General features: G+C 43.0%; 1 protein-coding gene across 3 annotated transcripts in view; it reads right to left on the bottom strand.

Annotated features, from left to right (window-relative positions):
- WAC (WW domain containing adaptor with coiled-coil) overlaps positions 1 to 14,095 on the bottom strand; it is a 125,635-nt gene that overhangs the window by 52,296 nt on the left and 59,244 nt on the right. For 2 of the 3 annotated variants that reach the window (XM_030550279.1, XM_030550278.1), the window contains exons 4-7: positions 9,084 to 9,190; positions 7,793 to 7,923; positions 7,586 to 7,698; positions 4,408 to 4,716 (exon numbers count right to left, since the gene is read on the bottom strand). In XM_030550279.1, coding sequence (XP_030406139.1) covers positions 4,408 to 4,716; positions 7,586 to 7,698; positions 7,793 to 7,923; positions 9,084 to 9,190 — 660 coding nt within the window. The remainder of the gene's footprint in view (positions 1 to 4,407; positions 4,717 to 7,585; positions 7,699 to 7,792; positions 7,924 to 9,083; positions 9,191 to 14,095) is intronic. The other variant, XM_030550280.1, reaches the window with a different exon arrangement.

Genomic DNA, 14,095 nt, shown 5'->3' on the forward strand with positions numbered 1-14,095 from the left:
TAGGGGAATTTCTGCCACTTCTGGTAGAACCCCTTTATGTTAGCCCAAGACGAAAAAATCTCCCTTTAGCCTGGTAATATTGTCTAGTGCAGTCCTTCCCGCTGTTAGAGAGATGTCTTGTATAGATGAGGAACATGTCCATTCTAGAGTAGATGCCCATCCAAGTACTATGCTCTTAGATGGAGTGGATATGAAGTGGGGTGCCACTGTACTGGGTCAGAAGATCAGGGATATTCAGGATGGGAATCGGTGGACAGGACGTGTGCAGGAAACAGGGGAATCAGAATTGTCTGGGCCAGACAGGGAAAGGGGACAATAAGAATGACCATCATCCTGTCTTTTCAGATTTTGTGGAGCATTCGAGGCAGGAGCAGCAGTGGAGGAAAAACATAGTTGAGCTGGTCTGACCAAGAAAGTTGGAGAGCATCGCCCCAATCATGATAACCAGTGGCTCCCCAGGAGCAGTATGTGGTGCACTTGCTGTTGGTCTGAAAAGCAAACAGGTCTCTGGTTGAGGTCCGCCATTGTTCGAAGATGTTGTGTTGCACTATCGTGAAGTTCCCCCTCGTGGTCGATTGCAAAGTGTCTGCTGAGTGAGTCCACAAGTACATTCTACATCCCTGGAAGACAGGCTGTGGACAGGGTGATCTGATGTTTGTGGAAGACAGGCTGTGGATAGGGTGATCTGATGTTTGATGCATCAGGTCCAGAGGTTCAACATTTCTGTGCACAGAGTGGAGGATCTTGCTCTTCCATGTCTCCCTTGTTCGTTGATATAGAAAACAGTGGTGATGTTGTCTGACATGATCAGGACATGATGAGAGCGAGTGAGTTGGAAAAAGAATTTGCAAACCTTTTCATACTGTCCTAAGTTCCGTAAGACTGAGGTGCATCCTGGATACTCAAGGTGTCCATGTCCCTTTTATCATATGGTCATCAATATGGGCTCCCCAGCCAACTAAAGACGCATTGGTAATGATAATTTTCTTTGGAGAGAAGGAAAGAAAGGGTACTTCCACAAATACGTTTGGGTCCATCTATTATAGGAGGGACGACAGTACCCTGGCCAGAACGGTCAGCCTGAGGTGCATAGAGTGATGGTTCAATGAGTACATGGACTGGAGCCAAGCCTGAAGGCAGCGAAGGTCACGTAGGTGCACAAAGCCATGTGAACAAGAAACAGGCAAGTCCTGCCTGGTACTTAAGGTTTGTTCCTGATGAGAGATATGACATTCATCTCCTGAAATTTGTCTGTGGGCAGGTATGCTCGTGCTGTGGTAGAATTTATGGTAGTCTCAATGAAGTCCAATGATTGCATGGGGCTGAGGATTAATTTCTCAATGCTGACGGTGACTCCCAGTGAAGCAAGGAGGTTGAGGTTGATGCATGGGCTTCTTAGTGCGATTTGGCAGCCAGGAGCTAGTCGCTGAGGTAGAGAAAAACAAAGAGACCATAACACCTGACGTAAGCTGCTACTACAGAAAATATTTTGGTGAAGACTCTGGTAATGGTAGCTATTCCAAACTGAAGTACTTGGAAATAGTTGGCACCCACTGTAAATCTGAGAAAACGTCTGGGCGGGGTGAATGTCGATGTTGAAGCAAGCATCCTGCATAACGAGAGCCATGAACATGATTTTTTCTAGAGATGGAATTATTGCTGCCAACGTAACCATGCAACACCTGAGTTTGTGAACGAAATAACAGAGGTGGCAGAGGTGGAGATTGGTCTCCAACTGCCCTCCTTTTTGGGAATCAGAAAGTACATTGAGTAGAATCCTATTCCTTGATAGTCTATTGGGACATATTCTACTGTTCTTCACTGCAATAAAAGAGCCAACTTCTTGGATGAGAATACTGTCATGAGAGATGTCCTGAAAGGGGTAGGGAGAAGGGTTTTGGAGAAGTTAGCATTACAAACTTGATTATATAGCTATGGTGGATGACATTCAGCACCCATTTGTCCATTAGTGCACTCCAAGCATGGAAAAAGCGACCCCCAAAGGGAATGTAAGGGTTGCAAGGTGTTAGGCTGAGTGGTTGGTGGTTCTCAAGCTTGCATGAAAAATACCACTTGGTCTGAGCTGGGTTTGGAGACAAGGAAACCTGTGAGATGGAGCCAGGAAACAAGACCTTCAAGTCTTTTGTCATTTATTTGGCAGTTCATAAGGTCTTTGATAAAACTGAGAAGACCTGTACCTTTGGGCAGATGACAGGCAGTAGAACTTCTGTTTCAGGGCAGGAGTGTATGTTCCCAACAAGTGGAAGGTAGTCCTGGAGTCTGTCATTGTATGTAAAGACTCATCTGTCTTTTGATTGAAAAGATGGGATTTGTCAAAGGTCCTCAGTGGTGTTCTGGACCTGCACAGGAAAACCAGAAGCATAAAGCCAGGACTCCCTACACATCATGATAGCTGTAGCCATGGATTTGCAGCAGGTATCAGCTGCATCTACTTAGACTGCAGAACAGTTCTGGCTAGAAGTTTTCCTTCCTTGATGAAGGCCTAGAAATGGGCACAATCTCATTATGGTAGGGTACTGGCAAATTCCTCCAACTTAGTGTAATTCAGGAAGTCATACTTAGCCAAGAGAGCTTGATAATTGGCCATTCTGAACTATAAACTGGAGGACGGTAAGACTTTCCTCCTCAGAAGATCAAGATGCTTCCCTTTCTTTTCTGAAGAAGTAGCTTGAAGATGTTGGTGTTTAGACAGGCTGCTGCAGAGTTCTGCAGTGAACCAATGAATTTGGATCAGGGTGGGAGAATATGAATTCTGATCCTTTGGTCAGGACGTACTATCATTTCTCTGATCTTTAGGAGTGGCGGTACACATGACAGGGGTGTGCCATACCATACATTTCTCGCTGGCTCCAATATGGTATCATTCATTAGAAGAGCTATTCTCACCAATGGCAACGTGTGAAGGATATCCAGAAGCGTATACTGCGAGTCTTGAATCTCCTCCAGTGGGATAGTTGTTCCTCAGCAACTCTCCTTAGAAGCGGCTGGAATTGTCTGAAGTCATCTGGTGGAGAGGTAGATGACAATTACATCCTTGTCTGGTGAGGAGGATGGGAATCTAGCCAACCCCAGCAGAACCATCGGGACTCCATACAAGATTCTTCCTCCACTACTAGTTCCACAAACCTGCTTGATGGATCCCTTGGAAGGAAGTGGCAACTCTCATAGATTGGGTGGGCTACAAAGGAGGATGCTGTGCCCAAGGCCCCCAAGATGGCCAGTCAGCCAGATCCACAGGGGATTGTAGGGTTCCCCACGGCATGGGGTAACAGTGGCTCTGGGGAAGATGGAGTAGTTGTTCCCATGGATGTGCAGGTCTCCGTGATAGTGCATAGGAACAATACAAGTAGTCCCTGTGAGCATGCGCAGCTCACACATAAGGAGTCGAGCATGCGCGCATACAAGCAATACACTAGCTATAGTGGCTTTATGCAGCAGAAACTTCATTCCCCAAACAGTCTGTTGTATAGACACAGCCTATGCTGACCTGAAGTACCTCATGGTCACTTGTTCCAAGCTCCCCTATTCTAACGTTCTCACTCAGTTCCTCCTCTCTATGAAAGTCAATTTAATTATTCATAACATTCAAAAATCCAATCTGAACAGTGTCAAGCATAATAGGGTCCTTATCTCTGCCTAATGCCTCTAGATGTTTCAGGAACAAACAGTTAACCTTTAGGCATTTTAAGACTGACAAATTAATATATTACAAAGACAGTTAACAAAATTAAAGAATATCACCCATTTCTTCATGATCAAACTTCTTATATATAGAAGAGCGTAACTGATCAGCTGATTTCCATAAAGGTACCAGTCATATTCCCCTGTAGCACTATCAGGAAACTTAAGTAGTTGGTCACTGGAATCCCAATAAGATACTTTTGATAGAAAATACATGGGTCCAAGATGGCTTTGAAACATTAATCCTACAGATATGCTGACAACTGGAGTAACTGCAAAGTTCCAAAATAACATAAAAAAGATTTTAGGCACCCTTTTAGTGAAGATCAACTGAAATATAGTTTGCAGTATATGCATGCAAATGGCAAACCTGTACGTGTCAATGCTTTTCTGAAAGATCACTCTAGTTCAGGTGAGAATTAATTTAGGGAAGTCCTATGCCTGTGTTGTAAAGGAGGTCAGACGAGATGATCACAATAGTTTCTTCTGCTTTATCATCTAATTCAAAGTTCTGTCAGATCAGCAGATTATGACAAACATGGTTTAAAGTCAAACTGACAATCTGAATCACAAAAATCATGACTGAATCAAGCACAGGAAACAGGAAAAACCATGTTTAAATTCTAGAAATCAGACTTTCTAACCAACAACTCAAATTCAATTAGTAACACTGAGCAGTATTAAAAACCGTTTTAGCTGACATACCTTTTCTATCTGTCTTCTGAGACGGGATGGACGATGTGGGTGTAGGCAGTTTTGATAAAGTAGATGCTCCATTAGCATCAAAAGATTTCTTTGGCTGGTGATCAGATTGTAGAGAAAATGGAGTAGGAGGAACAGTGCTTGGGGTAGCAGTTGGATGAACCACTGGTTTGATGGGATGTTGTACTGGAGTGGAACTACTGTGAGTCTCTGCTCTTGGCAGTCTGTAGTCTCTGTCATTGTGTCTGCTTGTCTGAGACAAAATATTCTGAGGGAGTATACTACTGGCATCACTGGAATGCTTGTCTTCCACTGTTGTAGGGTTCACAAAGAACGTTGCAATAAGAAAAAAAAGATTAAGTTAGAAACTTCAACAACACTGCAAGGATTATGACTAATTCAGTAGCATGCTAATGTTTAAAGTTGATTAGGCTTTCATTATTTTTTTTAAAAACTCTCAACTGCCAACACAATAGCTACTAGCAGCTCAGTACTGGCAAATAAGACAATCTGATTTTACTCACTGACAACATGCACCATTAGACTTTTGCCCAATTTAGAATTCCAAAAGTAACCTTGTTAAGGACAAACTATTTTGCAGAGAGTTTTCTAGTTTCTAAGGTAATTTTTAAAGATTCCATTAACACACCAACCAAAACAAAATATTTGCATATGCTATATTTAATTGGAGAGACTGAATTACAGCAGAACCCTCGGCGCAAAATTTTCATGTTTTATGAATTTCTCTTCTATACGCCACATTTGTTTCCTGTTTGATTTTTTTTTAAATACATACCAATTTTGAATTCTTGTTTTTAAAAGATAAAAAATGGACTGAAATTCAACTTCAAGCCACTTTTGATTAGCAGGATATAAAACAGTTTAACATATATGAACTTCTTAATTTGCATGCTGTCACATAACAGTGACTTTAATATGTTATATTGGAGCATGATACGCATGCACAGAATGCTTCATCCTTCCTGATTGCTAGTTTCTCATATGTCATACAACCTTACCACCGGCAATGATGCAAATTGGCATAACATTCACAAAAGCAAATATTTATTGCAATTAGGACTGTAAAATGATTTTTCAAAATGATCACAATTAATCTCAGTCTTAATCGTACTGCTATAAATAGAATAGCATTTATTTAAATATTTTTGGATATTTTTCTACATTTTCAAATATATTGATTTCAATTACAACACAGAATACAAAGTGTACAGCGCTCACTTTATATTATTTTTATTACAAATATTTGCACTGTAAAAAAAAGCTAAAAATGGTATTTCAATTCAACTCGTACAAGTACTGTAGTGCCATCTCAATGTGAAAGTGCAATTTACAAATGCAAAATTATTTCTTACATAACCGCATTCAAAAATAAAACAATGTAAAACTTTAGAGCCTAGAAGTGCACTCAGTCCTATTGCTTGTTCAGCCAATCACTAAGACAAATAAGTTTGTTTACATTTACAGGCGATAACGCTGTCCACTTCTTATTTACGTCACCTGAAATTGAGAACAGGAATTCACATGGCACTGTTGTAGCCGGCACTGCAAGGTATTTACATGCCAGATGTGCTAAACATTTGTATGCTCCTTCATGCTTCAGCCACCACTCCAGAGGACATGCCTCCATACCGATGATGGCTTCTGCTCCATAAGGATCCAAAGCAAATTCATCTTCATCCTCATGAGTCAGATGCCATCAAAAGAAGGTTGATTTTTTTTCATGCGGGTTTGAGTTCTATATTTTCCAATTGAAGTGTTGCTCTTTTAAGACTTTTGGCAGCATGTTCCACACCCTCTCCCTCTCAGATTTTGGAAGACACTTCAGATTCTTAAACCTTGGGCTGAGTGCTGTAGTCATCTTTAGAAAACTTATATTGGTACCTTCTTTGAGTTTTGTCAGATTCGCAATGAAAATGTTCTTAAATTGAACAACTTAGGCCAGATCGTCACCTGAGACAGCCATATCACAAAATATATGGCAAAATGCAGGTAAGACTATGGAGCAGGAGCCATACAATTCACCCCCAAAGAGTTTTGTTACACATTTAATTATTGCTTTTTGTTTTGTTTTTAAACAAACGTCATCAGCATGGAAGCATGCACTCTGCAATGGTGGGTCAAGCACAAAGGGGCATGCAAACATTTAGCATATCTGGCACATAAATACCTTGCAACGCCAGGTACAGAAGTGCCATAGGAACACCTGCTTTCACTTTCTGGTTTGATAGTAAATAAGAAGCAGGCAGCATTATCGCTCGTAAAGGTAAACAAACTTGTTTGTCTTAGCAATTGGCTAAACAAGAAGTAGGACAGAGTGCACTTGTAGGCTCTAAAGTTTTACATTGTTTTGTTTCTGACAGCAGTTATTTAACAAAAAGAAATCTATATTTGTAAGCTGCACTTTCACAGTGAAGAGATTGCACTACAGTACTTGTATGAGGTGAACTGAAAAATACTATTTCTCTTCTTTTTTAGAATGCAAATATTTGTAATAAAAAATAATATAAAGTGAGCATTATACACTTTGTTTTCTATGTTGTAATTGAAATCAATAAGTTTGAAAATATAGAAAAACACCCCAAAATATATGTAATAAATTTAAATTTAATCTATTCTTCTTGTAATGTGCATTTTCTTTATCTAGTGTGGCACCTGTTAAAACGGAATATATTTTCTCCAAATATTAGTATGCTGCTCACCTGCAATTTAAGAACAAACAGTGATAATAGGCCCTTTTAAGCCTCTTGTACCTTAAGTACTGAAGAAAACAATACTGGGAGAAGACTAGCACAGCAGCTACAGAAAAAGATTGTGTCGTCAAGCTGAAGGACAAATGCTACACATATAGTGAGTGAGTGATAATTACAAAAAAGAAATACTAACACAGAACATTGATATAACTGAATGTTCTAGTTGGATAGGCTCAAAGCTACTCTGAGACAAGATCGGTGGGCAAGGACATTTGGAGAAGCTGTCTGTAGCTGCAGTAGATTTTAGGGAAAAAAATGAGCTAGGCCACCTCCACTCACTGCCACAAAAAGCCCATGCTTGAGAAGAGGGATTTCTTTTTTAGTCTGGCAAAGAAAAATACTGAGAGGAAGTATGCAATGCATACAAAACAAGAGCATTTAATTGTCAAAAACCAAAACCAAAAACATACTTCCACTGGCGAACCCACTGGCAGCTGTTGCCTGCATCACCTCTCTTCTGTAGTCCCTATCTTTTGGGAAACTGTTAACTGATATTTTGCTTGCTTCTTTTTGTCTCTGCTCTCTGCAAAAAATACAAATAAAGTTTAAGAACTCAAATCAAGTACAATGTTATCTAGATTATATACTCTGATTAAAAAATAAAAGCATATCTATACCTTTCAAGCCACTCCTTTGGTTTTTCCCATTGTGAAACTTCTGTTCGGCAGTTATAGTAGTATTTTTTGCCAGAAGAGCTGATGTGCTCAGACCAGTCATCCGCAGACTCGTAGGACTTCGAAAATATGAACAACAATGTTGGAGAAATGACTACTTGACAGTTTTTAAATAAGTTATATAGATTCTACTATATTCAAAGTTGCAAGATGTACAGACTTTTTCCTTCACATCCACTTTGAAACACTACCACTGTACGTAAGGGATAACGTAATGTCCCTCCCCTATCACCTCCCACAACAATACTGCTTTCCAGCTGCTTCAAACAATTCACAGGTTCTCCTATCATCTTACCAACCTGACTAAATTATAGCATAAATTGAGATCTTGTGCTACATTCATTGGATCACTGTAACATCACTATTGTCTACATGAAAGTCTTCAGGATGCTAATGATTTTGGATCTTATATTTCTGCAACTGAAGAACCTCCTCAGAATGTCCGGATGATGTAAATAAAAAAATATTTAACCTTTTTGTTCTATTTTAGAAAATAATATTGGAGGATTATCTCTGTTTTTCCCCATACCCCAGAACAATTTTTAATATCAACCAGCGTAATCACAGCAATTTTTGGTAACAGAGTACTTGAAGCACAGCAAGTGGTGTGTGCTAGCAAGTAAGCAATAAGGCTCAAAAGCCTATTACTGCTTCCCGTAAGGTTCCAAAAAAATAAAGAGCCTGGGGAATTAGGTCAGTCTACTGCTGTGGAACTAAGACACCAGAGTAAGATTCTTGCCAATGATATATTTAGGGAAAGTACTTTTCTCAATTGCTATGTGTCTTTTTAATTAAAACTGTCAAAGGCAAGACAGGTACATCTGGAAACCCTAACAACAATTAGCTATCCTGAAACCATCTAACAACATATAACCTCTGCCAAATGTAATTTGTAATGCTGTTCCCTCCATTTTCAGTACACCTCTACCCCGATATAACGCTGTCCTCAGGAGCCAAAAAATCTTACTGCGTTATCTGTGATCCGCCGGAGTGCACCTGCCCCCTTCCCTCCCTCCTCCCCCGCCCGGAAGCGCTGCTCTACCGCATTATATTCAAATTCGTGTTATATCGGGTCGTGTTATTGCGGTAGAGGTGTATATAATTGCCACATAGGTTTACTAATTCAATAAAACATGCAGAACTTCACCCTCCATAATTTAATTGCAAATAGCAAAAATCGCATATATAAAACCGTGCAAGGCATATTTGGACATTGATGACCATTAATACTTACTGCATCTGAAGTTTTGCTTGGATTATTGCTTGGATTAGAAGAATGTGAATTTGAGCTATGAAGAGCACTGTGGTTATGCGAATTTTCTTGTGGAGAGTAACTGGTCCCTAAAACACACAAATATAGTTCACCATGAATGTTTCTATACAAATTAAACATATCTGTATTTCAGAGCATGGAAGTTATGTCATGTCAATGTTTTAATTAAAAGTGTAGTGTATCTTTTATCCTCCCTCACATCCATACACTTAATACACTTCACTATGGATCTATATTAAGTACAAGTTTGAAACTGTTCATGGAATTTTCAATCAGTCTTTGATTTACATATAGCATATATGATGCAGCTATGTGAAAATATCTTCCACATTCTACCAATAATTTAACTATAAAATTTTAAAAATCTATTTGTAAGATTCAATTCATGTATCTGAGTAGTTCAATCCAGGTTTCTCCAGAAGAGACTCAGCTATCAGGCCACTAGAATTTAGGGAGCTGAAAGCAGAAGAACTGAAGCTCCAACTAAGAGAGGCCAAAAAGCTAGAGTTATCAATGGATTAAATTACGTTTTCCCATCCATTTTGATATAACAAGGTTATTTTAGATATTTGTCAAATATAAGGAAGAGGAAAAATACAATTTAGTGGAGGGATATGTTTCAATAAAGAAAGTCAAATATGGTGGGAAATCTGAGTCATGCTGCCATACTCTCAATACAAGTATACTTCGTAGTATTTATTAAGATTATAAAGTATTTGACTATAAAACTGGTGTTCAATTCTAGAAGACATAATGAAGTTCTACCCTAAAAGGGACTAACAGCAGCATTGTGAGATTCCATGTTTAAATTTCATAAAGAATTTGCTTAGTTTACAAGTTAAAAAAAACAGTTTTCCTAATTTCCGTGCCTAAAAACCCAGCCTGAAATCTGAAAATAAAGTAGTATTTCCTGACTGTACCTCCTGAGTAAATGATTATGGCTGTAAAAGGATAAGAGGGTAGAAAATGATTCAATTCTGGGGCCCTAGTTAATAGTTTTCTTATGATATACAAACCACAACAGACTCCAAATCAGACTTTCTTCTTCTGCAGCACTAATGTGAGACAAAAAAAGTAGTAAAAAAATCACCACAGATCATTTCTACAGTGCTTAAAAGTGTATTTGGTTATTAAATGAATACATATGTGTAACAGATTTGTTCATTAAAAAGGCTTATTTTACATACAAGTGATAAGTCAAAGACTTCTTAGTTTTATAGATACTAAATTTTAGTTTCTACACAGAATTGTAAAAGACAGTGAAATTATCTAACAAGCTATTTAATTCCATCCCCTTGTCAAAGTAGGACTGTTTCCTGACCTACAGTATTACAGTGACATCAAGTCTCTCCGTAATTATGTTCAAAACCACTTTTTCCTCAGAAGAATTATTTTAACCACCCTCCTCATTTTGCCAAAAAGGACAGTTGCCTGTTCAGTAACTGGTGTTCGAGATATGTTGCTCAGGTGTATTCCACAGTAGGTGTGCGTGCTCACCACGTGCACTGGTGCCAGAACCTTTTCCCTTAGCAGTACCCGTAGTGGGGGAGCACAACTGCAACCCCTAGAGTGGCGCCTCTATATCATGCTATAAGGGGAGCTGTGCACTCCCCCTACCCTCAATTCCTTCTTGCCAGACAACTCTGACAGACGTAAAGGAGGGTGGGATGTGGAATACACTTGAACAACACATCTTGAAGAACGCCAGTTACGGGACTGGTAACTGTCATTTCTTTTTGGAGTGATTGCTCATGTGTATTCCACAGTAGGTGACTCCAAGCTATATCTGATGGAGGTGGGTAGGAGTTTAAGAGTTTCCAGGATGGAGCATCATCTTACCAAACCCGGTGTCATCTCGCGTTTGGGAGACGATTGTCTGGTGCGAAGAAAAAGTGTGGACAGAGGACCATATGGCAGCTCTACAGATGTCTTGAATGGAGACACGAGTTACGTAAGCAGCCGAGGCCTGAGCTCTCATAGAATGTGCCTTCACGATAGGCACCGGGGCAACCTCTGCCAGGTGTGTATGCACGAGGTGATCCAGCGGGAAATTCGGTTGTCCCCTCATGCATTCGGACGATGCAACGAAAAGTTGTGGGGATTTCCAGAATGGCCTGGTTCAGTCTAGGTAAAAGGCCAGCGCCCTATGCACATCTGGCATGCGTAGGCACCGTTTCTCATTAGAGGAATGGGGCTCGGGACAGTGTATCGGAAGGAAAATGTCCTGATCCACATGAAAAGTCGAGACCACTTTCAGCAGAAAAGCCGGGTGTGGGTGAAGCCGGACCTTATCCCTGCGGAAGACCATATACGGGGGTTCTGAGGTTACGGCCCTAAGCTCTGAGACATGGTGGGCTGAGGTGATCTCCACCAGGAACACTACCTTCCATGATAAGTGGGACCAGGAACACGTGGCCAAGAGCTCAAAAGGGGGACCCATGAGATGGGAGAGCATAGGTTCAGGTCCCCCTGGAGGCCTAGCATAAGGAAACGCCCAATTCAGTCCTTTCAAAAACCAGGATGTTATGTGATGGGAAAGAACCAAGTGACCATGCATGGGAGGGTGGAAAGATAAAATGACTGCTAAGTGTACTCTGATCAAGGCAGGAGCTAGCCCCTGGGTCCTAAGGGACAGGAGGTAACCTAGAATGAGTTGGAGTGATGCGGATGATAGGCAAGTACCCCTTTCTCTCGCCAACCTAGAGAAACTAGACCATTTGGCCAGATAGGTCCGTAGCGTGGACGGCTTTCTGCTTTCCAGCAGAACTTGCCTGACACCCTCGGAACACCTCCTTTCCTCCTCGCCTAACCGTGGTGCAGTCATGCTGTCAGATGAAGTGCAGCCAGGTTGGGATGGAGGAGGCATCCCCCTTCCTGGGAGAGGAGATCCGGCCGAAGTGGCAGCCTGCACAGGGGGGGACACTAGAAGCTGCAGGAGGGTGTGAGAAGGCACGTCACCTCCTGGTTCAGAAGGAGGGTGTGCTCCGTGTCCCCGGGGGCGGAGGAGTGGTGGAGGGGGAGCGAAGCGAACTGCAACATGTATCCCTTGGAAATGGTGCTCAGGACCCACTGGTCCAACATTATACGGGACCATTGCACTCGGAAGGCAGATAAACAGTTGCAGAACACAAACTTTATTAACTGGAGGGCTTCCATGGCAACGGGTCCGGTGACCCCCCCCCCAAAGACTCAAAAGCACCTCTTCCCCTTAGAGGAGCCAGGTCACGGGGCCAACTGGGACTGGCACTGAGACCTGCATCTCTGCTCCCTCAGCCTCTTAGGTAGGGGTTCATATCTGCCTCTAGCTGGAGAGGTTGAGGCTTGTGACCTGGGTTTGTCCTTCGCTGGCGGCACATACAGGCCCAGAGTCTGCCAGGTGGTGCGAGAGTCTTTCATCCCACATAGACAGATGTCTGTTTGATCCACATACACGGCCTTCCCGTTGACGGGCAGGTCCTGCATGAGGGACTGGGACTCCGCGGACAGCCCCAACCGAGAGAGCCACAACGCCCTGCGCATGGAAACGGCCGAGGCCAAACGGGCCACTGTATCCGCCGCGTCCGAAGATGCTTGAAGAGCTGCTTTCGCCGCCACCGCTCCTTTGTTGACCAAGGCTCTGAACTCTCTAGTCCCTTTCCTGTAGAAGAAATTCAAACTTTGGCAGGGATCCCCACAAATTAAAATCATACCAACTCAGTAGGGCTTGGTGTTTTGCCACCCTGAGCTGGAAGCTCACCGATGAATAAACCTTCCTGCCAAAGGTATCCAGTCTCCTGGCATCTTTATCCTTGGGGGTGGGTGTGGGTTGACCATGCCTCTCCCGGTGGTTTACGGACTCCACCACTAGAGAGCTGGGTGCTGGGTGAGAGTACAAATATTCATGCCCCTTTGCTAGCATAAAATACTTTCTCTCCGCATTTTTAGAAATAGGTGTCAAGGAGGCTGGGGTTTGCCAAAGCGAAGTCGATATGTTGGCCACCCACTGGTGGAGAGGTAAGGCCACATGGCCCGGTACCGAAGAGGACAACATGTTGAACAAGATGTCCGCTGGCTCCTCCATCTCCTCAAACTGAAGCTGGAGATTCGACGCCACCCGCTTAAGAAGCTCTTGGTTAACCTTGAAATCTTCCTGTAGGGCAGGTGACGGCACCACTATGGATTCCCCTAGTGCCGGTGAAGGGACCAGTTCTGACCCCAGGGCGTCGGGTGGTAACGGTGGTTCAACCCCCAAGTCTGAGCCCGGGTGCGGTGCCGCTGGTTCGGTACCAGTTGACTTTTCCTGGTGCCAAGGTGGGGACAGAGCGTACCTGCGATGCCCCGACCACTGAACAGGGTCTCGCCAGTGCAGATAAGTGGGGCCACGGTGCCCACTGATGCCACTGCCCTTGCCAAGGTGCCCCTTGCCACTGACCCGCTTGATCGTGAGGGGGCGGTGCAGCCCGGGGACGGGCGGTTGGGTGCTGAAGCCAAAGTAGCTGAGGAACACACGGTGCCATACAAGTATCGGGAGCGTCCATGGCTGTGTCAGTGCCGACCTCGAGATTTAGACCTAGAAGACGAAGACATGTACCCATCGGAGGTGCTGCTTCTAGATTCCCCCCCCCCAGCGACCACAGCTATGACGCCCGGGTGGCGTTCCAAGCATGACGTCTGTCAGATCGAACACTTGAATCTGAGAGTCGATGCCAATGACGTCAAGACCTGCTCCTATAGCTTCGGTGGAAAGAGAAGCGTCGATGCCTCTTGTCTCAGTGCCTGTGACCTCTGTGGGTAATGGAGGACCCTCAAGACTCGCTCTCAGGCGAATCAGCCAACAGAGTGGAAGTCTGGTGCAGGCTCCAGGATGGTCCCTCGGAACGGGTAGGTATCTCGTCCTCAGAGCAGGGGCTATGCCGAACCAGGGAGGGTTTATGAGCTCCCAGCGGTGGCTTCCTTTAGGATCGGGGGCCCGTCTCAGGTGGCACACTCTGCAC

The sequence above is a fragment of the Gopherus evgoodei genome, chromosome 2, assembly GCF_007399415.2.
Source record: "Gopherus evgoodei ecotype Sinaloan lineage chromosome 2, rGopEvg1_v1.p, whole genome shotgun sequence".
NCBI classification, from domain to species: Eukaryota; Metazoa; Chordata; order Testudines; family Testudinidae; genus Gopherus; species Gopherus evgoodei.